Below are 25,981 nucleotides of genomic sequence, written 5' to 3' on the forward strand. Positions count from 1 at the left end.
AACATCCAGAGTGTTGGTGTTGAGAAGAGTTCTGAACCTGGTGGTAAAGAAGATTGGGTGGCTTAGTGATGTCTGTAATGGGTACAGGAGGGGAAGGTAACAATATATTTGCCAAATATTTGACATCCTAGGAAGCAGCAGCTTTTCAGAGTCACTGTCAAGTGACATGACTATGGGGGTCATGCCCCTAAGGATGGATTATTTTATAGCTAAGGTCTCCATGATGGGGAATTCCATGGTGACTTTTCTGGAGGTCCTAACTCTAACTTAGCACTAACCAAAATGGAGGGCTTCATTTTCCTAAGAAAAAGAGCTGCTTTTTTGGCTCTGAGAGCTTTCCATCTTGCTTGGGGCCAGGGCAAGGAGAATTTGTAAAAAGTTTACATGTAGTCAGTAAAAGTTTGGGGTCATTTTTCTTTTTGAATAAATATGATAGGCGTGACTCTATTAATCATCTATCTTTTGTTCATCTATCATTATTTATCTATGTATTTTAAAATATGCAGTTATAGTCAGAATTCTAAAGAAATTTATTTTTAATTTTCCTTTTTCTCATTTTGCAGATCTCTGGAGTTATTTCCTGATATAGACTGTGAAGAGAATACAGTGAAAATCCTGGACAAGTGTGAAAATATTAGCTTAAACCCTAACTTAGTATAGCATTTCTTCTCTTCAGTAGTACCTCATAATAGAAGCAAAATGTATGGAAGTGCAAGAACAATCACCAATCTGGAAGGTAGTCCTTCCAGATCTCCTCGTTTGCCAAGGTCTCCTCGGTTGGGCCACCGAAGAACAAGTAGTGGGGGAGGTGGAGGAACAGGCAAGACTCTGTCTATGGAGAACATCCAGTCTCTCAATGCAGCCTATGCTACGTCTGGACCCATGTATCTGAGTGATCATGAAGGGGTGGCTTCAACAACCTACCCAAAGGGCACCATGACTCTGGGAAGGGCTACCAATCGAGCTGTGTATGGAGGCCGGGTCACAGCCATGGGGAGTAGTCCCAATATTGCTTCTGCTGGACTTTCCCACACAGATGTCCTTTCATACACGGATCAACATGGTGGTCTGACCAGTGCATCCCATCATCACCACCACCAGGTCCCCTCCATGTTGAGGCAGGTAAGAGACAGCACGATGTTAGATCTTCAAGCCCAGCTCAAGGAACTCCAGAGAGAGAATGACCTCCTCCGGAAAGAGTTAGACATCAAGGACAGCAAGTTGGGGTCATCCATGAACAGCATCAAGACTTTCTGGAGTCCTGAGCTTAAGAAGGAGAGAGTTTTGAGGAAAGAAGAGGCAGCGCGGATGTCTGTCCTCAAGGAGCAGATGAGGGTTTCCCATGAAGAAAATCAGGTAGGTTATGATTCATCTCAGTGTTTTTCTACCTTGGCTTCTCACTGAGTAGTTGATTCTTTGCAGATGGTACCATGACCTGTGCAGAAGAAAGTTTGGCATCATCAAGAGGTTATGGCTTGGTATGTGTTTGACCAGACACTACAAGACAGCATAGGAAATGTGAGGTTACAACTTGTGATTTCCTTATTTTTGAATAACCTTTACACATGGTTGCAGAAGTGGGGGAGGATCCCTCCTCATTGCCTAACTGTTGTACTTGGTTAATTTTGTTTTCTTTTTTAGCAGTTGCAACAGCAGTTCAGATGCACCTCCCTCTGAATAGAAGAGGAAAATGTTAACTTCTGCAAGAGTAGACACTTTCATGGCAACATTTAAAGGGCCACATTTGATTGGTGAATTGATTTTCTTTTTTTTTTTTTTAGAAGCACCAGCACCATTATTTCTTCCTAGAATGAATGGAGTTTGTTCTCTAAGTAGCAAACTGAAAAATATTAAATGGGATTGGATAGAATGGGTTTCGTATCATGTTAGAAAAACACAATAAATTTTAAGTTGGTCTTTCTGCCTTTATCCATTTAATATTAATTAAGTATCTGCTATGTGCAAGGTACCTTCTTATTCTTCTTTGATCTGTCTTCCGTGTCATAGCAAGAATAGTTTCCCAGTCTCTACCTGCAGTTATGCCATTCCTCTGCTTTCAAGCCCTCAATGCTTACTCATTGCCTCTGAAAGAAAGTCTGGCTCCCTGACTGATCCTCCAGCACCTTCTCCTGGAAAGCCTGGGCCAACCTTTCTAGCCTTGTCTTGGACCACCTCCCTCCACTCCTGTGCTGTCTACACCATTACTTGGTAATTCCTGCACACACCCAAGGTTTCCTGCCTCCATGCTTTTGTTCTTGCTGTTCCCTTCCACTGGTGGCCTTCTCAACATACCCTCTTCCTGCCATTCCCCTTTCAGTCCTAGCCAGTCTCCATTTTCAAATCCTACCTGTTCTGTGAGGCCCCTTTTATGTGTTGCTATTTTCATAAGGGCTTTGGAGTCAGACATTCTTTGGTTTAAATCCTAGCCTCACCTCTCACTGGTGGTGAGAGAAGTGCTAAGAGATGAGGCGTAGAGCGTCTGATGCCATTTGGTTCAAAAATCTGTGGATATCATTTAACTTTCTGTAGGAATTTGAAATAACTCTTACTTGGCTGAACTAGTGATTCTCCAGTAATTGGTCTGGATGTTGGCCTAATGAAATGCTCTGCCTTTCTTGGGGTCATCTGCTGACCCTCCTGTCTGTTTCTCTGGCCACCACTCCTTTGGAGTCTAAAGCGCCCACGGAAACATTTATGACCCATATGAAAATCTGCCCTTTGTTCTCCTTCTGTGTGTGGAAAACAGTCACCTTATCCCTCTGATTATCTGACAGAGCCATTGCTGGTTTTCAGATGTGGAAATGAGATTTTTTTAGTTGGAACAGAAAGCTTTGTTCTTCATTCCTGAATCAAATTAACACTCTTCACTATCATTTCTGCTTCTTTCTAACTTTGCTGGATCATGAAGTCTTTGTGAAACTGTTACTACAATGTGCATTTCCCCCCACTTATGTACCGATTTTCTCTTCTTTTAGCTTTTTTGGAAAATGATTAAAAGCAGTTTAGGAATGATGTAAGTAGTGACAAAACGTTTGAAAGCTCTTCTGTAAACTATCAGCTCCAAATGACTTTTATCTCCTGCTTCTATCATTAAATTTACTTTGGAGCACAGAGCCCAATTATACATGTGTATTTGTAAATTACATGTGACTGTGTGACAGATGACCCAGTAAAAGCCCCAGTATTGAGCTATATAATAAATATAAGTAAAATATAAATATTTTCCTTTTTAGGTTAAAAAATGTAAAATGAGGAAGAAACATAGAAAGTCTGAAAAGTCAATTTACTTGCAATATGATGTGGTATTACAAAGTAGAGAATATAAAGATTGACAAAAAGCAAGTTTTTTTAAAAAAATTGAAGTGCCCTTCCCCTGTGCCCCCCCCAAAAGTGTATTAGGATCCCTTTTAGTGGTATATGAGTACCTGTTGGTCAGGATAAGATAGGTTCTGCTGCAGTAACCAATAAACCTCAAATCTCAGTGGCTTAACACATCAGGGATTTATTTCTTATTTGCCTAATGTATGAAGCAGGTCTGGTAACTCTAGGGCAGGTCTTCTCCATGTAGTGACTCAGAATCCAGGCTTTCTGCATCTTGATGCATGGCTTCAACAGTCACTACAGCAGGGGAATAGAATGACTAGACATGGTATATTGGTTCTTCAGTTCCCGAGACTGGAAGGGACATAATTGAATGGGGCGAGAGGTGGAATCTTTTCCTTTATCCATGAAAGGTAGGAGAGACAGATATGGTAAATAATTACCAGTGGGATTTTTATGTTTGCCCAAAAGTGGAGCTAGGTGAAATAAAGTTTGGAGAGCAATCTAGACTTTGCTATTGCTGTTGTTTCTATTATACTGCTGCTGCTACGTATAGACATTGTTGAAGGCTTACTATTAATATATGCTAGGCATTGTGCTTAGTGTTTTATGTACATTATATTATTTAGTATTTTCATCAGTTGTCTGTGGTAGGTTCTAGAATTTTTATCATTTTACAGATGAAGCATAAATGTAGAGAGAATAAACAACTTGCCCAAGTTCACACAGTTGGTAAATGGCTGAGCTGGGTTTCAAGGTGTTGGTCTATTTCCTGCCAAAGTCTAAGATCTTAACTTTATGATCACTATATCCTTAACGGATCACTGAGCTGTGAATAGAATTTTAGTATAATAGGAAGATCATATTTCATTTATGTTAGGTGAAAAAAATGACTAGTTTTGATATGATGATTAAGAATGTGATTTAGTTTAATCAAAATTTTTCTTAATTAGGAAATTATTTCTTTTTCCTAGAAACGGTTTTTGTGCTATTTAGGGTTTCCACTGTTTATTGCAACTTAATTTCCTTTTAGAGGAAAAATCTTGGAAACTTTTTCTATAGGGTAAAAGGGAACACAAAAGAGATAAGGGATGTATGAGTATGGCTTCTTATCCACCACAATCAGAGACTGCACCTATGAAGGTAATTCTTCTAGGGGTATTTAGATAATTAGAATTTCACTAACCTAAATTCAGATGATCTAAAACAATTTGAATTATTTTTATGTGAAGAGACATGGGAAGCAGGTCCACTATAGGGTAGGGATGAGGAAACTCAAGTTATATATGAAGTCATAGTTCTGTAAATTTAATGCTAACTAAAGTAACTAAGCACAGACCTTTCCTTATGTGCAGTGTTGTAGAGGGCACACTCATCAATTTCTTTGTAGTAGATTTTGAAGTCCTCATGGAGAACTGAACCCAATTCCAGATCTAAGGGAGGATGTTGAACTCCCTCCCTGTGTTACAGGAAGTGCAGGACTGTTTGGAACCTTGGGGCTAATGGGCAGATGGCTATGACCCAATTTTTTATGTGCAAACGGTTGATACTCAGGTTCCTGGGTGGATATTCCACCACCTCCCCCATGCTCACTCCCTTCCCACAGCTTCTCTGCAAGGCCCTACTTCTCAGCCACACAGATCTGCATGAATATAAATATATTTGCTACTGCTAAGAGTTGCGGCACTGAAAGATGGAATCATGTACTTGTTTGTATAAACCAGAATGCATGGATGCAGCGTTCTTTGTGCTGTTGCTTGTGCTTTTGCTTAATGATATGCATTCTGGAATTGGGGGAGAATGAGGCCAAGGATTGTGGACAGCTAATTCTTTGGAATGGCATGAACCCATAGCCCATGCTCTCAACATCATAGACCGATTTGGAGAGAAGTAAGGAGAAAATATTGAGAATGAATGTTCTGCTGCTGCTTGAGGAAGCCCCCTTATTGTTTTTAATGGCCCATGGGGTTGGGATAGATGTTCTGCGGGGTGGGAGAGGAGATGGGAGGGTGGATACAATTACAGGGAAGTGACCCAATTTTCTCTAAGAGGTTATAGGTTTGTCTTTCCTTTACATCTTCATTCTATTATATTTACCTGTGTGATGGAAAACAGAGAGAGAAAACATGGTAAAGAACAAATTTTCAGACAGTTCATAAAAACTTAAATCTTTTGGTTTGGTGCATGTACGTTATTGACTTTTCACATTCCTGGGTATTTTGTGCAATTATTAACTTTGCATTTCTAATGGATTTTTTTTTCCAAATTAGGTATACCTAAAGCAATTTTTAGATATTTTCCCAGATTGTGCATGGCTAGGTAAGGCTCTGCATGAATATAAATAGCATCACACACTAGGAGATTGTACTAGATCTAATATTTACCCATCTTGTGTGTGCAGAAGTGGGACAAGGTCATTGGGAAACGTAACCCAAGAAGTGTAAGTAAACCTGTCTGGGGAATGTTACAGCTTTTAAGCAATGGTTATGTGATCATTTCTATTTCTGGCTTGACATGATAGAAAAGAATCTACTCTAAATCAATTTTAATATGAGTTTTTGATGGTTTTTAATCTAGTTTCAACATATGATTTATTGATTTTTATTCTGAGCATGAAACTTGAAAAGGTTGAGATGGATCACATTTTTGTATTTCCTTTATTATTTTTAAAATTTTATTTGTATAACTGCAGGGCCATTTCAACAGGGGTCATTCAACTCTGTTATAAAATATGCATTTCATTGTGAATGTCCATATATGTTGAGTTGTGCCAGTTGGAAGTGAGTGAGAGAATTTATTCTATCCCCCGTTGGGAAGATGGCAACCCATGACGGGTTGTCTGCTGATGGTTAAATGCAATTGCAGTCACCCTGAGGACTCTTTGTGGAATCAAGGGCTGAGTCCAGGAGTGTCAGGTCCCATCAAGATTGTGGGTGGAACTCAGATGTATCTGCTACTCAGATAGACCTGTCTTATCCCTGTACCTTCTTCCAGGCTTTCTACTACTGTAAGTCTGAGAAATCATGGATCTCTCAAAGCTGATATTCCAGACAAATGACACTTTTCCAAGGGGATTTTCTGGTCAGTTAAACTTAAGACATGGCATACAGTGTATACTTATCCTGGAAAGTCATAATGTATATGTTATGGGTTGAATTGTATACCACCCAAAAAAGATATTTTGGAGTACTGGGTGATTTAAACAACAGATGTTTATTGTCTCACTGTTGGGCTAGAAGTCCAAGATCAAGATGTTGGCAGGGTTGGTTCCTTCTGAGGGCTGTGAGGGAAGGTCTGGTCTGTTCCAGGTCTCTCTCCTTGGCTTGTACATGGACACCTTTCCTTGTGTGTCTTCACATTATCTGTCCTCTGTGGGTATCTGTCTCTGTGTCCAAATTTCCTCTTTTTATAAGCACACCAGTCATATTGGATTAGAACCCACTATAATGACTTCATTTTAACCTTATCACCTCTGTAAAGACCCTATCTCCAAAGAAGGTTACATTCTGAGTTACTGGTATCTTTTTTGGGGGTCCAAAATTCAACCCATAACTATGCAAACTAATACAGCATATAACCATGTGAAATGCTTGAATTCTTTCCATTAAAAATGTTTATTAAATTTGCTTAAGCCAGCAATTTTCCAATCTTATTTGACCATGAAACTTCATTTTAAATTAAGCACTTATTAGGCAGCTACTGCTGCAATAATGCTGTGTAACAAGCCATCCCCAAACCTATTAACTTAAAAAGACAAGCATTTATCTCTCTCTCTCTCAGATATTTGCAGGTTGGCTACAACTTAGGTGGGCTGGACTGGACTCTGGGCACCAGGCTTTAGGCTGCAAGTTGGGTTTAGTTATATTGCATGTCTCTGCATACTTCCTGGAATAGTAGCTATTCAGAGGTTCATCTTATCTTGGTAGAACACAGATGCCAAGTGTCCAGCCAAACCCCTCAAATGTGTAAAGCCTCTGCTTTCATCATTTTCACCAACATTCTATTGGCCAAAGCAGGTCATGTGGCCAAGCCCTAAGTCAGTGGTGTGGAAGAAATCTCCTCCTTGCCAAGACAGAAAGGGAGTGGAGTGAATATACATATATTTAACAACAATCCCATCTGTTACAAACTATAAATATTCCTGGAAATAAGGGTATAAGGCCACACTTTGGGAAAGGCTCTGCTTCAGGAGCATCTCTGAAAGTGAGAGCTTAAAGGAGACCCGTGAAGGTGGATGTGTATTTTCTATGTGGTCAAAGGTTCCTTCAGTGGCTGGGCCTTCCAAAGTGTCCTAATGATGCCTGACTCATGGCTTAGCTTCAGGCTCATCCTCCTCTTCCTCAAGTATCTGGCCAAAAAAACCCAAGTGGAAATGTGGAAGATTCTGGGAAAGCTTTTGTTTTCCTGATAAAAGGAATGAACGTTTCTAGCAATGCTCCTCCCCTGAGAGCCCCCCTATTTTTGTCTTGAGGGTTGATGTGATGCCTGGAGCTGTGTCTGCCACATTGTAACCATGAAAAAAAGGCCAGCACAAGCCCAGAGACATGTGCCCGCCATCTCTGAGCAATTGCACCAGTATCAGCAATGGCCTGCCTCCAGACTTCTAGACCTGTGGGAAAATAAACCCCTAGTTGTTCAAGTCACTGTTAGTTGGGCATTCTATTACTTGCAGCTCAATACCTTCCTAACTGAAAACACATAGGAAATCATTAATTGATAACTATTATTCATAACAATTGCCAGTCATGATAACTTCCCTCCCCCCAGATGGTACATTCCAGTGAGGTTAAATGAGGTCTTTAAGGACCTTACACATTAGAATGAAGAAACTTCCTTACTAAGTAATTTGGGCAAAACTCCAAAGTAGTGACACAAATCTATTTGTGCAAAGCTTGCATAAGCAAAAAGGGGAATTTGTTAGTTCCTATAACAAAATTGCAAAGACTCAGGTGTGGAACTTGGGGTTGACTGGATCAAGGGCCTTAAGCTGTAGTAAGACTTCGTCTCTCCCCATTGTTTCATTTCTGGCTTTCATTTTCTGCCTCTGTCTATGTGTGGCCCATTTTCTCCTTCGTGTAGTGGGTGGTCTTGGCACTCAGTACACCAGTATAACAACTGAAGGGTCAAGAGAGCGATGTGTCTTCACTTTCCACTTGGAAAATTCATGGAGGGACTCTGATCCTGCCTTGGCCACATCCCACCTCCAGGGCTTGGCGAGTGTGTGTGTGTGGGGTGGGTGGAGGGTCAAGTGTGTGAGAAGAGGTTACTCTGACTGGTGACCCGGTTAGAACTACAGGCACTGGAAGAGGAGCAGTGCTCTCTAAAGGAACTGGGATGAAGGGCAAACATGCTCTAGGACAAAAACAGATGTCAATTGCACTGACTTGAGTTGTCCTTAGACACTCTCTCTCTCCAAATGTTTTAAGGACTTATCAGTCATTTTGGGACCTGAGAAGTAGGCAGTCAATCATATGTTGCATCCATGTGTAAGTTTTTTCATTGTAACACTGAATTGAAGTATGGGTATTTGTGTGTGTTTTTCCTGATATTCCATAGCCACGTGGATTTAGAACCAGATAATATAAAATAGTTTAGCACCACAACTTCACTTGGAATGCTGAATCTCAGAACATCAAAAAACAAGTCCATAGTCCTCATCTTGAAACAGTTCTCCTTAGCTCTTCAGAGAACTGTAGCTTTTGTCCAGAGAAAGCTGGAGAAACTGTGGTCCAGACTTAGGTGATGACCAACTTAAATGGAAATTACAATTGTAAATGCCTTTCATAGATAGGTGAAAACTTCTTTTAGTTCTAAAGATAGATGAGATGGCACAGAGACAACAGTTGGTTTCTTTGTTTGCTAGAATGTGAGAGAATGATTTGAAGTGAACTGTACATCTTTGTCACAGATGTCAGCTGGTTTTTGCCTCAGTAATCTCTTGCAGTCAGCCCTAGCATCAGCCATATGCACCACATTACTAGCCTTACAGATTTTTATTCTCAGGTTTTCTTCTGAAATGCTTGGCTAATGGGAGGAAAATAAGCATTCTTGTCTGCTGGACCTTGGGAGACCTAAATGATTTCCATCTTCCATTTTCTCTCTGGATCACTTTATTTGGGTGATGGGATCACAACAGCACACAAGCAACCAAAGAAAACATTTTGGAATATTTCAATGAATGAATTATTTTAGTATCACTTGTGCCAAAGGTACTTATTGAAACCAAGCTCAGGGAGAAAAGGCAGGGGGAGTAGTCACCCCCAAAATATTCACCCCTAAACATTCACTGTTATTCCCTATAGACGGCATCCTCAGAGAATTTTAAGAAGCAAGTCTATGTTGACAGGCGAGAAAAGTAACAGAGTGATTTTATCGACCAGCACAGATGGGGTGGGTTCTGAACCTGGCCTCTTCTGGCCAGACTACAATTTCAGTTTCTATAATTAGTTGCAGGTGGAGCAACTTGTGTTGTTGTTTTGAAGTCCGCTGACATCTGTGTGCAAATTCCCAGCAACCCCAGTTGGCATTTGGACTCAATAAGTGGTTTGGCTTCATAGGAACATAGAAAATTGTAAATCTATTTCACACATACACATAGATAAAGCTGCTTTAAAGGTCAGGTTCTAAAAGCTGTGGAAAGCATTTTCAAAAGTTTGGGAAGTAGGTTTTGAGGCAGAGTGTGGGCATGCAGCTAAGAGCTGGGGCAGCCTGACAAACCGAATTCTGGCACAAGCAATTTCTTCTCTGTTTCTCTGTGAAGCCAGCATTTGATTGTATCTTGGAAGTGACACGCAGCCATTTTGTTTTTCAGTAGGTAAGGTCTGGGGAGAAGTGAAGGCTGAGGCAGCTGCTTCCCATCTTATAAACTCACAGCTGGGCTTGCACTGTCTGGTTTGGCTACATGTATTGATCAAGTTAACTTGGTAGTTCTTAACTGGGGGTGATTTTTCTCCCCCAGGGGACATTTGGCAGTGTCTGGAGACATTTTTGGTTGTTACATCTTAGGGGAGGGGGAATGCTTGCTATTGGCCTTTAGTGAGTGGAGGCCAGGGAAGCTGCTAAACATCCCACACTGCACAGGACAGCCACCTACATCACCTGGCCCAGGATACCAATGGGTACTAGGTGGAGAAACCCCGACTTAACTAGATGATTACTGTGTCTTCATTTTTCATCATACTTCATTCAGTGCTTTATTTTCGCTTTGTGAGGTGATGATCAAAATGTATATACTTTTGTAAAAATGATGATATGAAAGGTAAAACCTGATTCGTCCTTGTGTGGGAAAGAATGAATTGTCAATGATATCTCCCTCCCCCTCATCATGCACTAGTAATCATGAGTCTTCAAATATCTTGAATTCTTTTAAAAGTAGACATTTGGTAAATACATATCAGTCTTGTAAGGAAATAAACTCATTCAGGAAATAAAACCTATTTTAAAACTATCATTTCTTTACATGTTCACTGGCTTTTTATGGTGGTTTCTGTCCATGCCTGATACTGATCTTGAAAGGGAGGGCGAATAAGCATTTTTGAGCACCTTCTGTATGCCAGGAATTTGCTAGTTTCTTTCCATGTATGTGAGCTCAACAAGCCCTGCAAGCCATGTGGCATCTCCTTTTAGAGAAGAGAAACAAGGCACAGAGAAATTAAGTGGCCTGTCTGAGGCTTCACCATTAGATGGGGCTGGGATTTGATCTCAGATATGCTTAGCTCCAAAATTGTGCTCTTCCCACTGTCATAAAGGGGAAAACAACAGATTTGCCTAAAAACCAAGGAATTTGGTGCTGAAATGGGAGCCCTAGTATAGAGTGGAAGTAGCAGTATGCTGCCTGATAACATCTTAAGGATGCTGTCACAGAGGTATACGGAAAGGATGGAAAGCAAGAATGAAGAAGGAAGCCAGGAGCAGCGGAGGAGGGGCCAGCAGGAGGTGGCAAATGCCTCCTTGTCAAGTAAATGAGCAGAGGAGAATGCCAAAAGAGCACTGCTCTCTTGGAAACCTATCCAGCAGGATGGCAGGAAGCACTCCAGGGCTGGCTGGAAAATGAAAACCACAGGTGGCAGAGGGTGAGAGAGATTATCTCCCAGGATGCCCATTAAGGCCTGGCAGACCCTTTCAGGTGGTTATGACTTTGACAAATTCCCTGGATGCACAAGAGCAGAGCTTCAGGGATGGGTAGCTCTTTATTTTGGGTTATTGGACTCTAATGAGGATGGTCCCATTAATCCAGTAAGAACTCTTCATGACCTGCCTCCATCTTCAGGAACTTCAGAGTACCTTGCCGGCCTCCCAGCCCAGGGAGTCCCCAACTGGAACCTCTCAGCTTCCTCTTCAGTTGGTTTCTGACGTCACTGGGGTGATCATTACCTATTCAGCCTTGGTTTTTTGGATTGTTCCACATCTTGTGTCTTAGAATCAGTCCTTCCGCTCTTGGATCCCAGACTTCCTGATTTCTGCCACTCCCAGCAACTTTCCCCTATGAAACCTGTTTTTTGTTCTCTTTGAGAATTCAGACCATTCATTTACTGATTTATTCAGTCTCCTCTTGTTTAAGATAGAATGTGGTTGCAAGTAGCAGAAACCCATTCAAGTTGAAAGGGAAAAAAGATGAATTTACTGGGAACATAGAAGGACTCCTAAAGGTAGGTAAGGTATCCAGGTGTCACATCAAGATGGCATCAGGGGTTAGTTGGAAGCTGATCAGGAATACAGACAAGGTCTCTCTGCCTCTGCCTCTCTCTCTCTCTCTTTCTCTCTCTCTCTCTCTCTCTCTCTCACACACACACACACACACACACACACCTCTATCTCTCCTATTTTCTCTCTTGATATCTGTTGTTATATATATATCCCTTGTGAAAAAGGGGCCACTCAAGGAAAGCATATGTACCTTCTCCATTCAAGTGCTCAACAGGGACTCCCTAGAGCTGCTCTGTTGCAAATTCAAATTCAGAGACCCAAGAACCCAACTGACCCAGCTTGGGTCCAGAGTCTGTTCTAGGTCCAGTCAGCTGTGGCCGAGGGAGTGAGTCAGGAGGTCCATGCCCCCCTAGCCAGCGCTATGGAAAGAGTCTTTCTGAGAAAGGGGCATGATGAGTAGATTCTCCCACAAGGGGGCATGTGAGTAAGGTGGTAAGGAGGGAAGGACAGCCGTTGCTGGGAAACATGTTTGTGCAGCACATATTTGGAAGCTTGCCTTATGTCAGTTATTAGGAAGACCAAGACCAATCAGGTCAGACTTTTACAGTCTGGGAAGTTAACATCTGTTGCTTGTGTCTGTGACTAGCCATTTCAGCAACAACTTTGGTGGCCTCCTGAAATCTCTTGACCTTCACACCCATCTTTTCAATCCCCACCTCTGATTGTGCCCCTTGGAGAAATTCCACAAGTTGTATTGATTGATGTCAGAATCAATTTATGCTGTCTTATCTTAGTGGAACCACTTGGCTCCTTTATATAATGTCAGATTGTATCCTTTATGGAACTTTAAAAGATTCACTACTTTCTGTAAACTCCCTTAGTTTCATTGAAGACTTGGGTCTCCAAAGTGAATGGGATTATGGTGCTAGTTAGGATCTGCAAACTTTTGGAAGTAGCTATGTTATAATTTGATGTCTTCTATTTTAAAGTATAACTGCTTGAGTTCTAAGAACGAATGGCTCCTGAACATATATTATCTGAGAAGGAATGGAAAGAAAATAAAATTCACTGATTTGTCCCTTGGAAAAGCTTTCTGAAATATCCATATGAAATAATATAAAAGTTCCCAAGGAATCCTGACACTAATAGAAATAAGTATTTGAGATAGAGAGTTGGACAGTGCACATCATGGCCAGATTTAGAAATTGCTCAAATTTAGAAATGTAGCAAATAATAAATAACATTGTCTTCTCAGAATTTTTAAACTTCTGTTATTTTTAACTTTGGAAAGCCATGTACTCTTTGAGAAGCTGATGAAAATTTCATAATTTTCCTTAGAAAAATGTGTGTAACCTGAATCACACATGTTTTACTCCTTCAGCCCTGCTCTCAACTCTGAGGGCATCTAAGGATATTTAGATCAAGAACCTCTGTCTAGATGTTGCCATTTAATATTAAATATCACATGTATGTCAAGAGTAAGTAGTTCCTATTAGTTAATGAAATGAATGAACTTTTGGTAATATGAGACATGTTGCCTAATTTGTTTACTTTTCTGGAAGAGCCATTGGAGTGATCTTTCTGTCTTTTCTGTAGAAGCCTAGCTAAAGTTCAGCTAGAGTTCAGCAAAGTGGGCACAGTATCCTCCCAACACCCAGCCAGTGCAGGGCTTCTGGAAGGGGTTGGGGTGGGGGAGTTGGGGAAGATCTGGGCTCCTACCTGTCTCAGGCAAGTATGTGAGGTCTGTGAATCAGCTTCTCATTTAGCGTACCTAACCTGACTATAAGGTGTTCCCCTGATAAGAATAAAAATGATCAGTATAGCTCATAAAGTACTTACCTAAATGAAATCATGATAATTAGTTGTGTCGATTGAGTGCCAAACACTGTGCTAAAGGTCTCACATGTGGTATCCCATTTAATCCATTTGAGGACCATATGAAGTAGGTCCTGTTAGTATTATCCTTTTTTTTTTTTTTTTTTTAATGTGAGCAAGGCAAGACTCATAGGGGAGATCATTTGTCGAAAGTTATAGTTAGCAAGTGGCAGAGCTGCGGATGAACCCAGGCAGACTAACTCCAAAGTCATTCTCCAAAGTTAAGGTTAACTGTAGCATGGAGTAGCTACCCCTGTGTGTGTACACAAGGGGATCTGATCTTAGGACAGGAATGGACTCTTCAGTGAACCACTCTGAAACCCATGTATGAGAAAGTCATTCCCTTTCCAAATCTTATTCAGTACTTCTGGATGAACTTTAATGAGAAATTCTCAACCTGGTGCCAATCTTGAATACTTCCTTAACACTTGTTAGGTATTTCCTACCCTCATTGTAGGATGTGTAGTGATATTCCCACATGATGCTTACACTGTAATTCTGGCAGCCCCAGTTTTTTTGCTCTGCATCTGAGATACTGCGTGTTCAAAGAGTTTCTGTAAGCAGAACTGACAAAGTAGTGTTAGTGGGGCCTGCCTTCTTGGTGCTCTTTCATAGCAGTTGAGAGCGCCAGCTTTGAAGATGAATTCCCTGGGTTCCCTTTCTAGCTGTGGGACTTTGGCCAACTTACTTTATCTCTTCGCACCTCTTTCCTTATCTCTAAATGAGGTGCGATAATAGTTTATGTTATCCTATCGTTCTATCTCCTTTACAGAGTTAGTGGAATTAGAATATCCTTATTCTGAAACCAAGTTTAGATGAGCTGTTGAGGGATGGCTAGGAGAGTATTCTCAACTGAGGTATTGACTCCCACAGCTGAATCCAAGCCAGTTCATGTTGATTTGCAGATGGCTGTGCTGGACAATTCTGGGCCAGAGCCAGAAATTTCTTATGCTCAAAAAATAAATAAAAAATAAAGGAAGACTGACATTACATTTTTCTGGTAGGTTGCATTGAGACATTTTCCACAGCATGAGATGGAAGCTGTGAATTCTGTATCATTATAGCGATTAATACAGAAAAAAAGATGAGGGTGATTTCCCAGTAAATACTGTTGTCTGAATCCTCAGAGAAGGCAAACTCTCAAGTTGCCCAAAGAAAAATCACATGGTTTCTAGGTCTAGTGGGGTGCACACATTAATCCCAGCAGCTAGAAATACAAGGGTTCAGAGTAGGTGTTTGACTGATTGATTTTTGTAAATTTTGCCCTGTTTTACTCATCTTGGTCTACTGAATCCATCTGCTGCATAATATCTAACCAGCTACAACTCTTACAATGACTTACAACTTTAATAATTTGTACCAAAGGAACGGTCCCCCAAATCAAGTTCTCTAACCCAAATCTCTCCACTGGCCTTTAGATGTATCTACCTACTTTCCCCTGGAGAGATCCTTGGTGCCCCTTAAAAAGGTCAAACAGGTTGATGACTGAATGACTGAAATAGATTAAGTCAGTAGGTATCGAACTTCTACCATGTGCTGGGCTAGGTGCTGATGGTATAGTAATAGACAAAAATTCCTGCCTGTATGGAACTGGAGCCTCCATTCTCATGGGGGTACCAAAAGGAGTCTTGAGCCACTGGAAAGACCAAGGGAAAAACAGGCTTAGCATGGGGAGGGAAATTGGGAGTTTGGTTTTTTGATAATGTTTTGTTGACAATGCCTCATTTATCCAAGTAGTGATGTTGGGTAGGGAGGAGGGTTTGTTGGAATTTGCTTCCTTTTGGCCTCTGCCAAAACATTGTCATGACGATGGTTAGGATGGCTCTTGGGCAGCAGCGGGTTGGGAGTGGTAATGTTGATTTTATATTCTTCTTGCAAGGAGCTTGACATTGAAGGTGGTAACTAGAGAGGATGCATAATTTGGGGAATCTCTCCCTGCCTTATATGTGTGATATACTTGATCATATTTTTAACTTGTAGGGAATGGGCCAGTAGGGAGAGGGGTTATTGGTAGAACAAAGTTTGGAAGAGGGGGAAGATGGAGAAATGAGCCTTGGGCAGGGGGTGAGGTTTCCCTTCCTCATACCCGGGGAGGAAATGTTCAGAGAAGGTCCAGATAAGGAGACATTAGTAGGTGTGAAGTAGAAGCAGTAACTTTTAACTGAAGGAGATGGCTTGATTTAACAGAAAGAGAAAACCGCCACTAGGAATTTATTTAGATCTGGCTTAGATGTCAAATTACATGTGATTTTGGGCCAATTATCGTCTCTCCTGGGGCCTTAGTTTCCCCTTCTGCAGCATCATGCTGAATAAAATTGTCTCAAAGGCTCAACTTGGTTGAAATATGCCATGACTCTAACATACTTAAAATTTGCAGGGAAATTAAGAGCCCTGGTGGCAAAAGAAAGTCAATGCTGTTATAATACGACTCCTGAGTGCAATTTGATGGGGGCATGGGGCCGGGTGAGGCAGGTCCAGTTGAAACAGGCAACAGTAGGTATGTTGGCAGTCCTGTTTGACGTGCTGGTGGTTCTAGTCAGGTGCTGCTGATGAGGCAATGTGCTTGCTGTGGGATGACACAGCAAGCCCATTGCCATACTCAGTGGAGACGGGAGCCACCAGCATTTTCCCCAGGAGAAATTTTGTAAGTAAAACTAATTTTACTTTTGCTGTTGATGGCATTTCTCAGCTATAGTAATTACCATCCTGATAGAAATGCTGCAGAAATATACCATATGCTCCCAAGAGTGCAGAGGGAAAAAGAGGTTGTTCTTAAATAATACAAGAACAGGTTTACCTGTGGATCGCAAAGCTACAGTGCTTCCTTACGCTTGGCTTTCTTAAGTGGCAGATGCCCCTGCTTAAATAGGATTTCTGTATTTGCCTTACTTTCTGCGTTCAGACTATGTGATCCATTCCCTATTCAGTGTCAATTATAAATAAAATTATTTTAGGAAGAAAAATGATAGTTATGGATTTAATGTTTTATTTCACTTTAAAAAAAGTATTTTGTAAATTTGGGAATTATGTTTTGTGTTCTCTCTTAGTTCCTTAATAAATATTCAGCTGTCTGTGCATCTGTCCATCTACCCATCCATCCATCCATTCACTCATTAAAATAACATTGTTGAATATAGCAGTTGTTTATTAGATAGTTGTCAAGTGAAATGCACAAATATATATAGAGCTCTTGGGCTTCGTGAGGCCAGGAGGCCTGGATCCAATTCTGGCTCTGCTAATAGTTGGCTGTGTGACTTTGGGAATTAGTTGCCGAGATCGAAAAATTGGAAGACTTTATGTAAAAACATGCATTTCTGGATTTTCTTGAATACTGGGTAGATCTGGTAGCCCTTAACCCAGTGAGCTGGACCTAAGCAGTTGCTGCTTGCCTTAGGTAGGACGTCATCTCTCCAGGTCTGCCTAGCCTACCCTTTGGTTGACAGATGTACATTCTCAGTTTGAAGGTATAATGAAGAACATTTCAAATTCAAGATGTTAGTAAAACATGAGCATCATTTGGTCTCAAAGTTCTGAGGGAAAACCCTGATTCTACCTGGGGGAGAGAGGAGAGAGACTTCTTAATATAGTAATTCTTTTGGCCTCAGGGAGTTAAAGAGCTACCCACACAGCACTGGAAAATGGGAATGGACCTCCTTTTGGATATTTGGGGAAGGAGAAATGAAGAAGGTGTATCAGGCATTGGTTAATTCTCGGACGTCAAATACAATTGACACAATTATGGATGACAACACAATTATGGATGACGGTGACATTCTGGTGCCTGGGCTAGAGTAAAAGGTATCATGTTTCCCAAATGAATGGAACAAAAGGGAAGGGAGAACTATTAAAAGTTCCCTGTAGATTTAGGTGCCACCCCCTTTATGCTAAGAAGGCAGATGCTGAAGCTCTTCTAGGGAATTTGCTTTGCAGGAGAGGAGTTGCCTTTGTTTGCTTTTCTGATGACTTGGATTTCTACAGCTGCTCGTGGTTCTTCTTGAACTTCCTGGAAAAAGTGCAGGCAGATAGAATTGTGATGAAATCAGCATCCCAGCTCTGCCTTTCCTAAGGACACTGTTAATTTCAATGGTATTTAGCTTCATTCCAGCAGCTGCCTTGAATTTTATATGGGGGTAGATGTGATCAGACAAGGGCATGGTTTGTGTGTGCATATGTATGTGTGTGTATAGACACAGTGTTGTAATTAAAGCAGGATACCTTCTACAATAGACTGATGGTTGTTTGGTTTGGGGGAGAAATTTCCCTAGTTGTTTCATTTTCTTGGTTTTCTTCAAATCTGCAATATCAATATCATTCAGAAGACCATTAGGAAATTCAGTACATCAGAGGACATAGTTCTTTGAAAAATATAGCTTGTGGTACATGTTTTCCATCAGAAAGAATTATGAATTTGTTTGGCATTTGAGTGGGGTCTGGTGTTTGAATACTATTGCTCTTTCCTCCTCTAGCCAGAGTCTGACTGAGGGGGCTATGCACATAAAGACCAGCAGTCAGAAGGGAGATAGAGCATGGGTTTATTAATCCCTGAGGACGGGCTCATTGTCCTTCCATGCAGGGATGTTTTGGGATTAGGTGAGAGTGCTTGCTCTTCCCTCCCGACCAGGACCCAAGGTGGCCAGGTCTGCTGCATTTAGACCCCATGTGGCCACCAGGCTTGGGGGCAATCAGAGTTAGCAAGAGGAGGAGGGTCTGGTGTGCTCACCATGTGGGTGCCCAGATGTGAAAGGGTAACAGAGGGTTAGCAGGGGCCTTCCCTGCAAGGCTGGAAAGCTGGTAGGTGGTGGGGCTGCCGGAGGAAGCAGTGTTTCCAGGAGTGGTCTCCACGCGAGAGCAGGAAGCTGAGGGGCTAGGGGCTGGCTTGCCGTGTTCGGGCTCCACAACTGGGAGTGAGGATGTGGGCCATGGCTGTGGGCCTTTTGCATGACAGAGACCTTGTCCACTAACACAATGTGTCCCAGCTGATGTCCTGGTCACTAGCCAATCATATTAAGCACTCCTTTTCCCGTCAGGGCCAGTAAGGACTGGCTAAGAGGTGTAAATTAAAGATGATAGACATTACCTCTGGATAGCCAACCCTGTCATAAGAAATTGGGAAATAAGATTTGTCACAAATTTCCACACGTGAACATAAGCCCTGTTAATGTGTCTACCAGTTTTTTTTTCTAGGTACTGCCATATTCCTGATTTTATGTCAATAGTTAAATAGACACTGGGTCTGCCTTGATGTTCCCTGGTCCTTGGTTTCCAGTGTCAGGAATGAGTACTGGTACCAAGCTGAGCCAAAGACAGAGTGATCACAAATACAAAGCAATCCCACACACGCAGCATTTATTACAAAGTGAAATTACGTCTCGGAGGAAGAGACAGTTCATTCTCTGCAAGTGGAGAAGACCCTGAAGTCTTAGCACACACTGTCTTTTATATGCTTACTAGTTTGTCCTGCCTCTCTCCTGGGTGGGATTGGTTGCCGTTTTCCGCCTTTGGGTGATTGACAGGTTGGGGTTACATAACAGTTTCCTTTCTACACATGCATCATCCCAGAATCCTTTGTGAAAAACCCCCCGGGCGAGGGGTAGGAAGTGGGGTGAAAACCATAATGCTATTTAGAGAGCAATGTGCCCCAGGTCAGTTAAGGTCACTAGGAGTTCCTCACTGCGCATGCTCCATCCAGAGGACAGTCTCTAGCCACAAATACCTGATAGTGCGGTTTCTTTTCTGCATCCTGATTGGTTCCCACTCTCCAGCTTTAGCCACTTCTTCTACCTGCCTTGCCACCTGTTTGCCCACCACCCAGACCTAACAATAGTAGCTAATAGTAGTAGTAGTACTGTATACCAGGCACATATACGGACTCATTTGCTCCTCATAATGACACTATGAGATAGGTGTCACTTTTGTTGCCATTTCGCAGATGAGGAAATGGAGGCATACGGCTAACAAATGGTGGCAACTGTGGATGCCGACCCAGGTGGTCGGGTTCTAAAGTACATGTTCGTGACCACTACATGATTCTGCCTCTCATAGAGGTGATAAGAGATACTGAAGAAGGGGCCAGCCCAGGAATTGGGAGACCCAGCACGTAGGCTACAGCCAGGCTTGGCTCTGCCACAAACGCATGATGTGACTGACGGCATGCTGATGAAGTCCTCTGAGCCTCAGTTTCCTGATCTGTAAAGTGAGAATGTGGATTTCTGCCCAAGGTTTTTGGGTCCATGACTCAGTATGTTAGTTTCCTAGGGCTGCTATAATAAACTACCACTAACTTGGTGGCTTAAAACAACAGAAATTTATTCTCTCACAGTTGTGGAGGCCAGAAGTCTGAAATCAAGGTGTTGGCAAGGTTGATTGCTTCTGAAGGCTGTGTGGGAGAATACATTCCATGCCTCTCTCCTTTTGGTGGCTGCCAGAAATCCTTGGCTTGTAGACACATCACTGCAATTTCTGCCTCTGTTGCCATGTCTCCTTCTCCTCTGTGTGTCTTGGTGTGCCAGATCTCCCCTACCTTTCTCTTATAAGGGCTGTTAGATTTAGGGCTTGCCCTAAATCCAGGGCGCTCTCCTCTTGAGATCTTTGACTTCAATTACATCTGCAAAGACTCCTTTTTCAAATAAGGTCACATTCAAAGCTTCAGGGACTTACGACTCCCTGAGATAGATATATCTTTTTGGGGGCCAGTATTCAACCAGCTGCTCTCACCCTCCTGTTTTCTTTCTGCTGTAATGTGACAATGACCATGGATCTTGGAGAAGAAAAGGATTAAAGCTAGGTAGTAGCTGCAGCCTCCCGGGCAGTTTGGCACAGTAATTAAGAACACAGAATCTGGAGTTCAGAGCTCTTGTTTTAAGCCCTGGTTCTGCTACTCACTAGTCCTGTGACTTTGGAAAGGCCATCAGGACTTTCTAGGCCTCAGTTTTTTGCTCTGTAAATGGGGCTAATAATAGCAATATCACAGTTATTAAATGAATCATTGTATATAAAGTGCTTAGACCAATGCTATGTAAGTGTTAGCTGCTATTATTGTTGCTGTTACTTTCATTTAGAAGTGAAGTTTACACCTATGATTTTGATGGAGAAATGAATTTTGTGAGGGATGCATTTAAAATATGGCAAGGAACAGCCCACAAGTATGCTATTTTTCCACCATATTTTAAATTAGTGTGTCTAAATGTGTCGAAAATGTGAGGATTATACTTTCCGGCATGCTGAAGCAATTTTTGGCCCAATCTTTTTAGACATCCAGATAAGCTGAAAGCAGAGTGGGGCTGTGCTCACGTTGGAAGAGGCAGGCAAGCAGATGGAAGGTGGCAGAGGGAGCATTTTGATGTGCTCATGGAGGAGGCGTTAATATTTCGACATCTTTCTCATTATTTACAGATAATTTTTATGAGAGATTTTTGGAGATGCTCAGTTTTTTTCTCTTTCCTCTGAGCGGCACAGAATTGTCACAAATCAATCTGTTAATAAGAAGCTAAAAACTTAGCAGTCCCCTGTTTGGGAATTAACTGCAGTTTGAGTTTTGTAATGAAAACAACGGTTAGCTTTCTGGATTCTTTTTTTTTTTTTTCTGAAATAATTCATTACCCTGCAGAATAATGATTATTGGCTTAGGTCTTGTGTAAATAACAGACCAGCTAACTGATTTGCATTAATATTATATTCCTACTCTATTCCTGGGCAAGGAGGAGACAGAGATGAACAGGAGAGGATGCAAATTCTTTGAAGGTGGGAACATAGGGGAAGACAGACCTTCAAATAAACCATCACAACATAGTATGAAAACTGCTCTAATCAAGATGCTTGGAGTAGTTAAGAACAAGGCCTCTGGAGGCAGACACACCGACATTTGAAACTTGCCTCTAAAAACAAAACCAAACGAACCAAAATTGTCTTTACATCAGTAACTAGCTATAATATTTGGGCTGAGTTTCTGTTGCCACATCTGTAAACTGGGGTTATTTTACTGTTTCCCTCACAGTGAGGTTTAAATGATTCAATATACACAGAGTGCTTAGCATATTGTTTGGCATATAGTAAGTGCTCAGTAAATGTTAGTCATAATTATTACAGGAATAAAATGCCATGGGAAGAGCTCCCTACAGTGTAATTTTGTTAATTTATTCATATGGCTTGATATTTATGTATCACATTGCATGGTACATTTAATAAGTACATATTTTATTACTTGTCTTTAAATCTTTCACCAAAGTTCATTTACTAAATTTATATTCTATATCACAGGGACATAAATTAAGATCAATTTGCTTTATGTATGTATCTCAAAATTTGACATTTTGGATATAGCTTTGCATATAATTTTTAAAAAAGCTATTGCTCCATAATTACAGGCACTAATACTTAGACATTGAAAAAGATACTACGTTTCAGGTTATAAGGAACAAAGCCTCACTCAGGCCCACTGGAATAATGAGGCTTTGTTTTAAGAAAATAAGAAGCAGTTAATCATAATAGTTAACAGTACAGATCTTTGGGGTCCCAGGTCTGTCCACTACAGCTTTATGATTTTGGGTAAACTAACTTCTTGGAGATGCTTCTTCAGCTGTAAAAATCAGTGATCAGGGAGTAGAGGATACGTGGGGCTGAGGTGGTCAGAATTTTACATTTCTTTCTTTTTTTTTTTTTTTGAGACAGGGTCTTGCTCTGTTACCCAGGCTACAGTGCAGTGGCATCATCATAGTTCACTGCAGCTTCCAACTCCTGGGCTCCAACAATCCTCCTGCCTCAGCTTCTGGAGTAACTGGGACTACAGGCTGGTGCCACCATGCCTAGCTAATTCTTTTTTTTTTTCCTTAGAGACGTGGGTCTTGCTGTGTCATCCAGGCTGGTCTCACACTCCTGGCCTCAAACAATCCTCCTGCCTCGGCCTCTCAAAGTTCTGGGACGACAGGCGTGAGCCACGACAGCTCGACCTCGAGTTTCACATCTTTATTCTAGAGTTCAGTCATTAGCATATCTTAGCTATGATTATCTCTCTCCATGTACACTTTGCTCCCTATCTCTAACTGGCTTATTCTTTTGATATTCCCAGTTAAACTACTGAGAGTTCAGTAGTTTAATCAGTTCATACAAATATCAGCCCTTTGTGAGCGGAGTTTTTTTTTTTTTTTTTTTTTAACTCTTTTTCCCCTCCAGCTTTTGTGAAGTATAATTGGTATGCTAAAAAAGAGCTGGACATAATTAATGCATAAAATTCGGTGAGTTTGGATATAATGTACAGGCTCTGAGCAGAGCTATTTTGCAGGCGAAACCATAGGTTGGGCGGGCTAGGCTGGGACTCCGGGGTCACGTGCTGCCCTGGCCACGTGCGCGAAGGGGCGGGGCCTCGCGCTGGTGGTGGCCCAGAGCCACCCTAGGCGGGCGCGAGTCCAGGAGCACTGGGAGAGGTGAGCGAGCCCGCTGGTAGGTGTCCTGGTCACTGGCTTGATGATGCCGTGGCTAGGAAAGTTCCTGGAGATGAAGGCATGATTGACAACTGCCCGGTGCGCCCGCTGTGTCTGGCACCACCCGCACCTCTCCCTGGGCGACAGGAACGCCGACCCCTGCGGTTGTGAGGCGCGTGCGTGCAGGGCCGCGTTTTAGGGCCTCTGCGCCCTCTGCCCGCGGTGCTGCTCCAGGCGGAGTGGGTTTCAGCCACACGCCCCGCGCAGGCCTGCCCTCCTGGCGCCGTCTGCAGGAGCCTGCCAGCCCTTACCTTACCCCACCCTGTTTCGTTCTTTGTGCGCTTGTTAAAATGCCCTTGTTTGCTTATTCCTCTATTATCTGTCGGATAATAGATAAGTAAATACCTATTACTTACCTATTGCTAGGGGGTCCCCACCATAACAGGGGCTGTATTACATTTATTTTGACGGAATGGGCTGTGGCTCTCTAGGCATTGTGATCATTACAGAGCATGTATGTTTGTGTATTGGGGTAGGGGGTGTGGTGTGTGGGTGTGCATGTGTGTGTGTGTGTGTGTGTTTTGGAGAGAGGGTGAGTCCCCAAGGAACCTCTGTACTCCCTCATTGTGCCGGTTTCCCTTTCTTAACCCACATTGCTTGGGTTCACATCCTTGGGCAAGCAACTTAGACTTTCTGTGCTTCAGTTTCTCATCTATAAAATAGGGATGATACTCATGCCTACCTCATAGAATTGGGTGAGGATTAAATTAATCCAACCTTGTAAAGTGCTGGGAGGAGAGCCCAGCACAGAGTAAGGCAGCTGAACACATTAGTGGTTATTATCATGAAGTGCCAGGGAGCTGCTGGGGTGACGGTGGTAAGCCAACGACTGCCCTCTGACTGAAGGGGTCCCTGTCTCACAAAGTCTGGTGGAGTGAGGTGGGCATTATTCCTTAGCTCACACAAAAATATATCAGTATGAAATATGTGATGCTCTGAAGGGCATGCAAGGTGCTATGAGCTGTATAAATGCAGGGTCCTCTTGGATTTGCACAGGGGGCACTGGTCGAGAAGTCTTCCCTGAAAAGGTGACACTTGAGCTGCAGTATGAAGCCAGAGAGTAGGACTTAATGAGGCCAAGGGGGTAGCTGGTGACAGAGGAATAGCGTGAGCATCTGAAGTGGAGGGCAGCATGATGGGAGTACAGGGAGACAGGCTCAGGGCGAATCTACCCAGAGTCACATTCCAGGGGGTGTCTGGGCCCCCATCACCAGGTATTCTGATTCAATCGTTGGGACGTGGTTTGGGCATCAGAATTTTTAAAAGCTCCCCACATGACTCCAAGGTGCAGCCAGGGTGGAAGTCACTGGTCTTAGCTTGTTAGAAATGCAGACTCTCACCCCCGCACCAAGACCTAGTGAATCAGAACCTGCATTTTTACAAGGTCCCCAGGTGATGTGTGTGCACAGTAAGTGTGAGAAGCTCTGGCTTGTGCATAGACTCACCCAAAGTTGGTCAAAAGAATAGATTTCTGAGTCTCGTCCCAGAAATGCTGATGCAGAAGGTCCAGTGTGGGATCTAAAAATCAGTATTCTTAAGAAACACCCTGTGTGGTTCTGAAGCAATTGGTTGAGACCAGACTTAAGAACATGCTCTAGAGAATGTCAGGGTGGAAATTAGAGAGGACGTGAGAAGGATGTGGACTTGGACTTAAACCTCGAAATGCTTCTGCCTGATGCAGTCTGGGGCCTCTCTCCTGCGAATCCATCCCTAGAATTCTAATACTTTTTGATCTTTAAGCTTTAAAGGAAACTTGGAAAAAGGACAGCATTCACACTAGGAATACTAATGGTCTATTACATCTTGGGGTGGGTGAAAGTTGTTGGGAGTAGAAAGATTAGCGGTTTGGGTTCCTCTGGAATAGTCTTTATCGGCTCCTGAGACCAGTTGTTTTATGTGGCTCAGAATAATAAAAAGACACTTATCCTGTCTGTCTTAATTTTCCAGATGGCCTCCAGGAAAATTTCCAAGCAGAAATCACATTTATTCAGTTCAAGAATCCACTGGGAAGATGTTACAGTAATAGAAAAGCCAGATTCTCATTGACTTTGAACTTAGTGTTTTTTTGAATTATTGTCTCTCTGGGTTTTTAAAACTTTGTTTACTTTTTTCTTTCCATGACTTCTCTGCATCGCTGTGCCTTCCATTTAATTTAATTGCCCCCTTGATCTGCGTAATGGAATTAAGAGGTAATTTGATAATGCCTTTTTGCATTCATTGAGGATTAGTCTGATTTTTTTCTTCCCACTTTCCTATAAACACAATAATACTGTTCAAGTCGGAGGAAGTTTTCAATGTGTCCCATGTGTGTCATACTCTCCTAGACCCTATGGGGTGTGAGCAGGACTGGCTACATAATTTGCAGGGCTCAGTATAAAATGAAAATGCAGGGCCCTTGTTCAGAAATTATTAAGAATTTCAGGATGGTGATAGCAGAGCATTAAACTGAGCACAGAGCTCTTCTAAGTCTGGGGCCCTGTGTGGTTCCACAGGTCATGCCCATGATAAGCCAGCCTGGGTGTGAGGTCCTTGGGTGCCCAGCAAGGAGTCACATTTAAAGCAGAGAGTGAAATTTATACTATCTTGGCCCCTTTTTGTACGTCCCTGGGGCATCAGTTCCTCTCCTTTCTGGTCTGGCATCTCACACCACTGAGGCAGGAGGT

The 25,981-nt window shown here is 42.2% G+C and overlaps 1 protein-coding gene across 1 annotated transcript in view; it reads left to right on the forward strand.

Annotated features, from left to right (window-relative positions):
* The window catches only part of ERC2 (ELKS/RAB6-interacting/CAST family member 2), a 421,277-nt gene that overhangs the window by 29,745 nt on the left and 365,551 nt on the right, over positions 1-25,981 (forward strand). The window contains exon 2 of the mRNA XM_045530462.1: positions 564-1,356. Within this exon, the coding sequence (XP_045386418.1) occupies positions 700-1,356 (657 nt within the window). The 5' untranslated portion in view covers positions 564-699. The remainder of the gene's footprint in view (positions 1-563; positions 1,357-25,981) is intronic.

This window comes from Lemur catta, chromosome 18 (assembly GCF_020740605.2).
Source record: "Lemur catta isolate mLemCat1 chromosome 18, mLemCat1.pri, whole genome shotgun sequence".
Taxonomy (NCBI): domain Eukaryota; kingdom Metazoa; phylum Chordata; class Mammalia; order Primates; family Lemuridae; genus Lemur; species Lemur catta.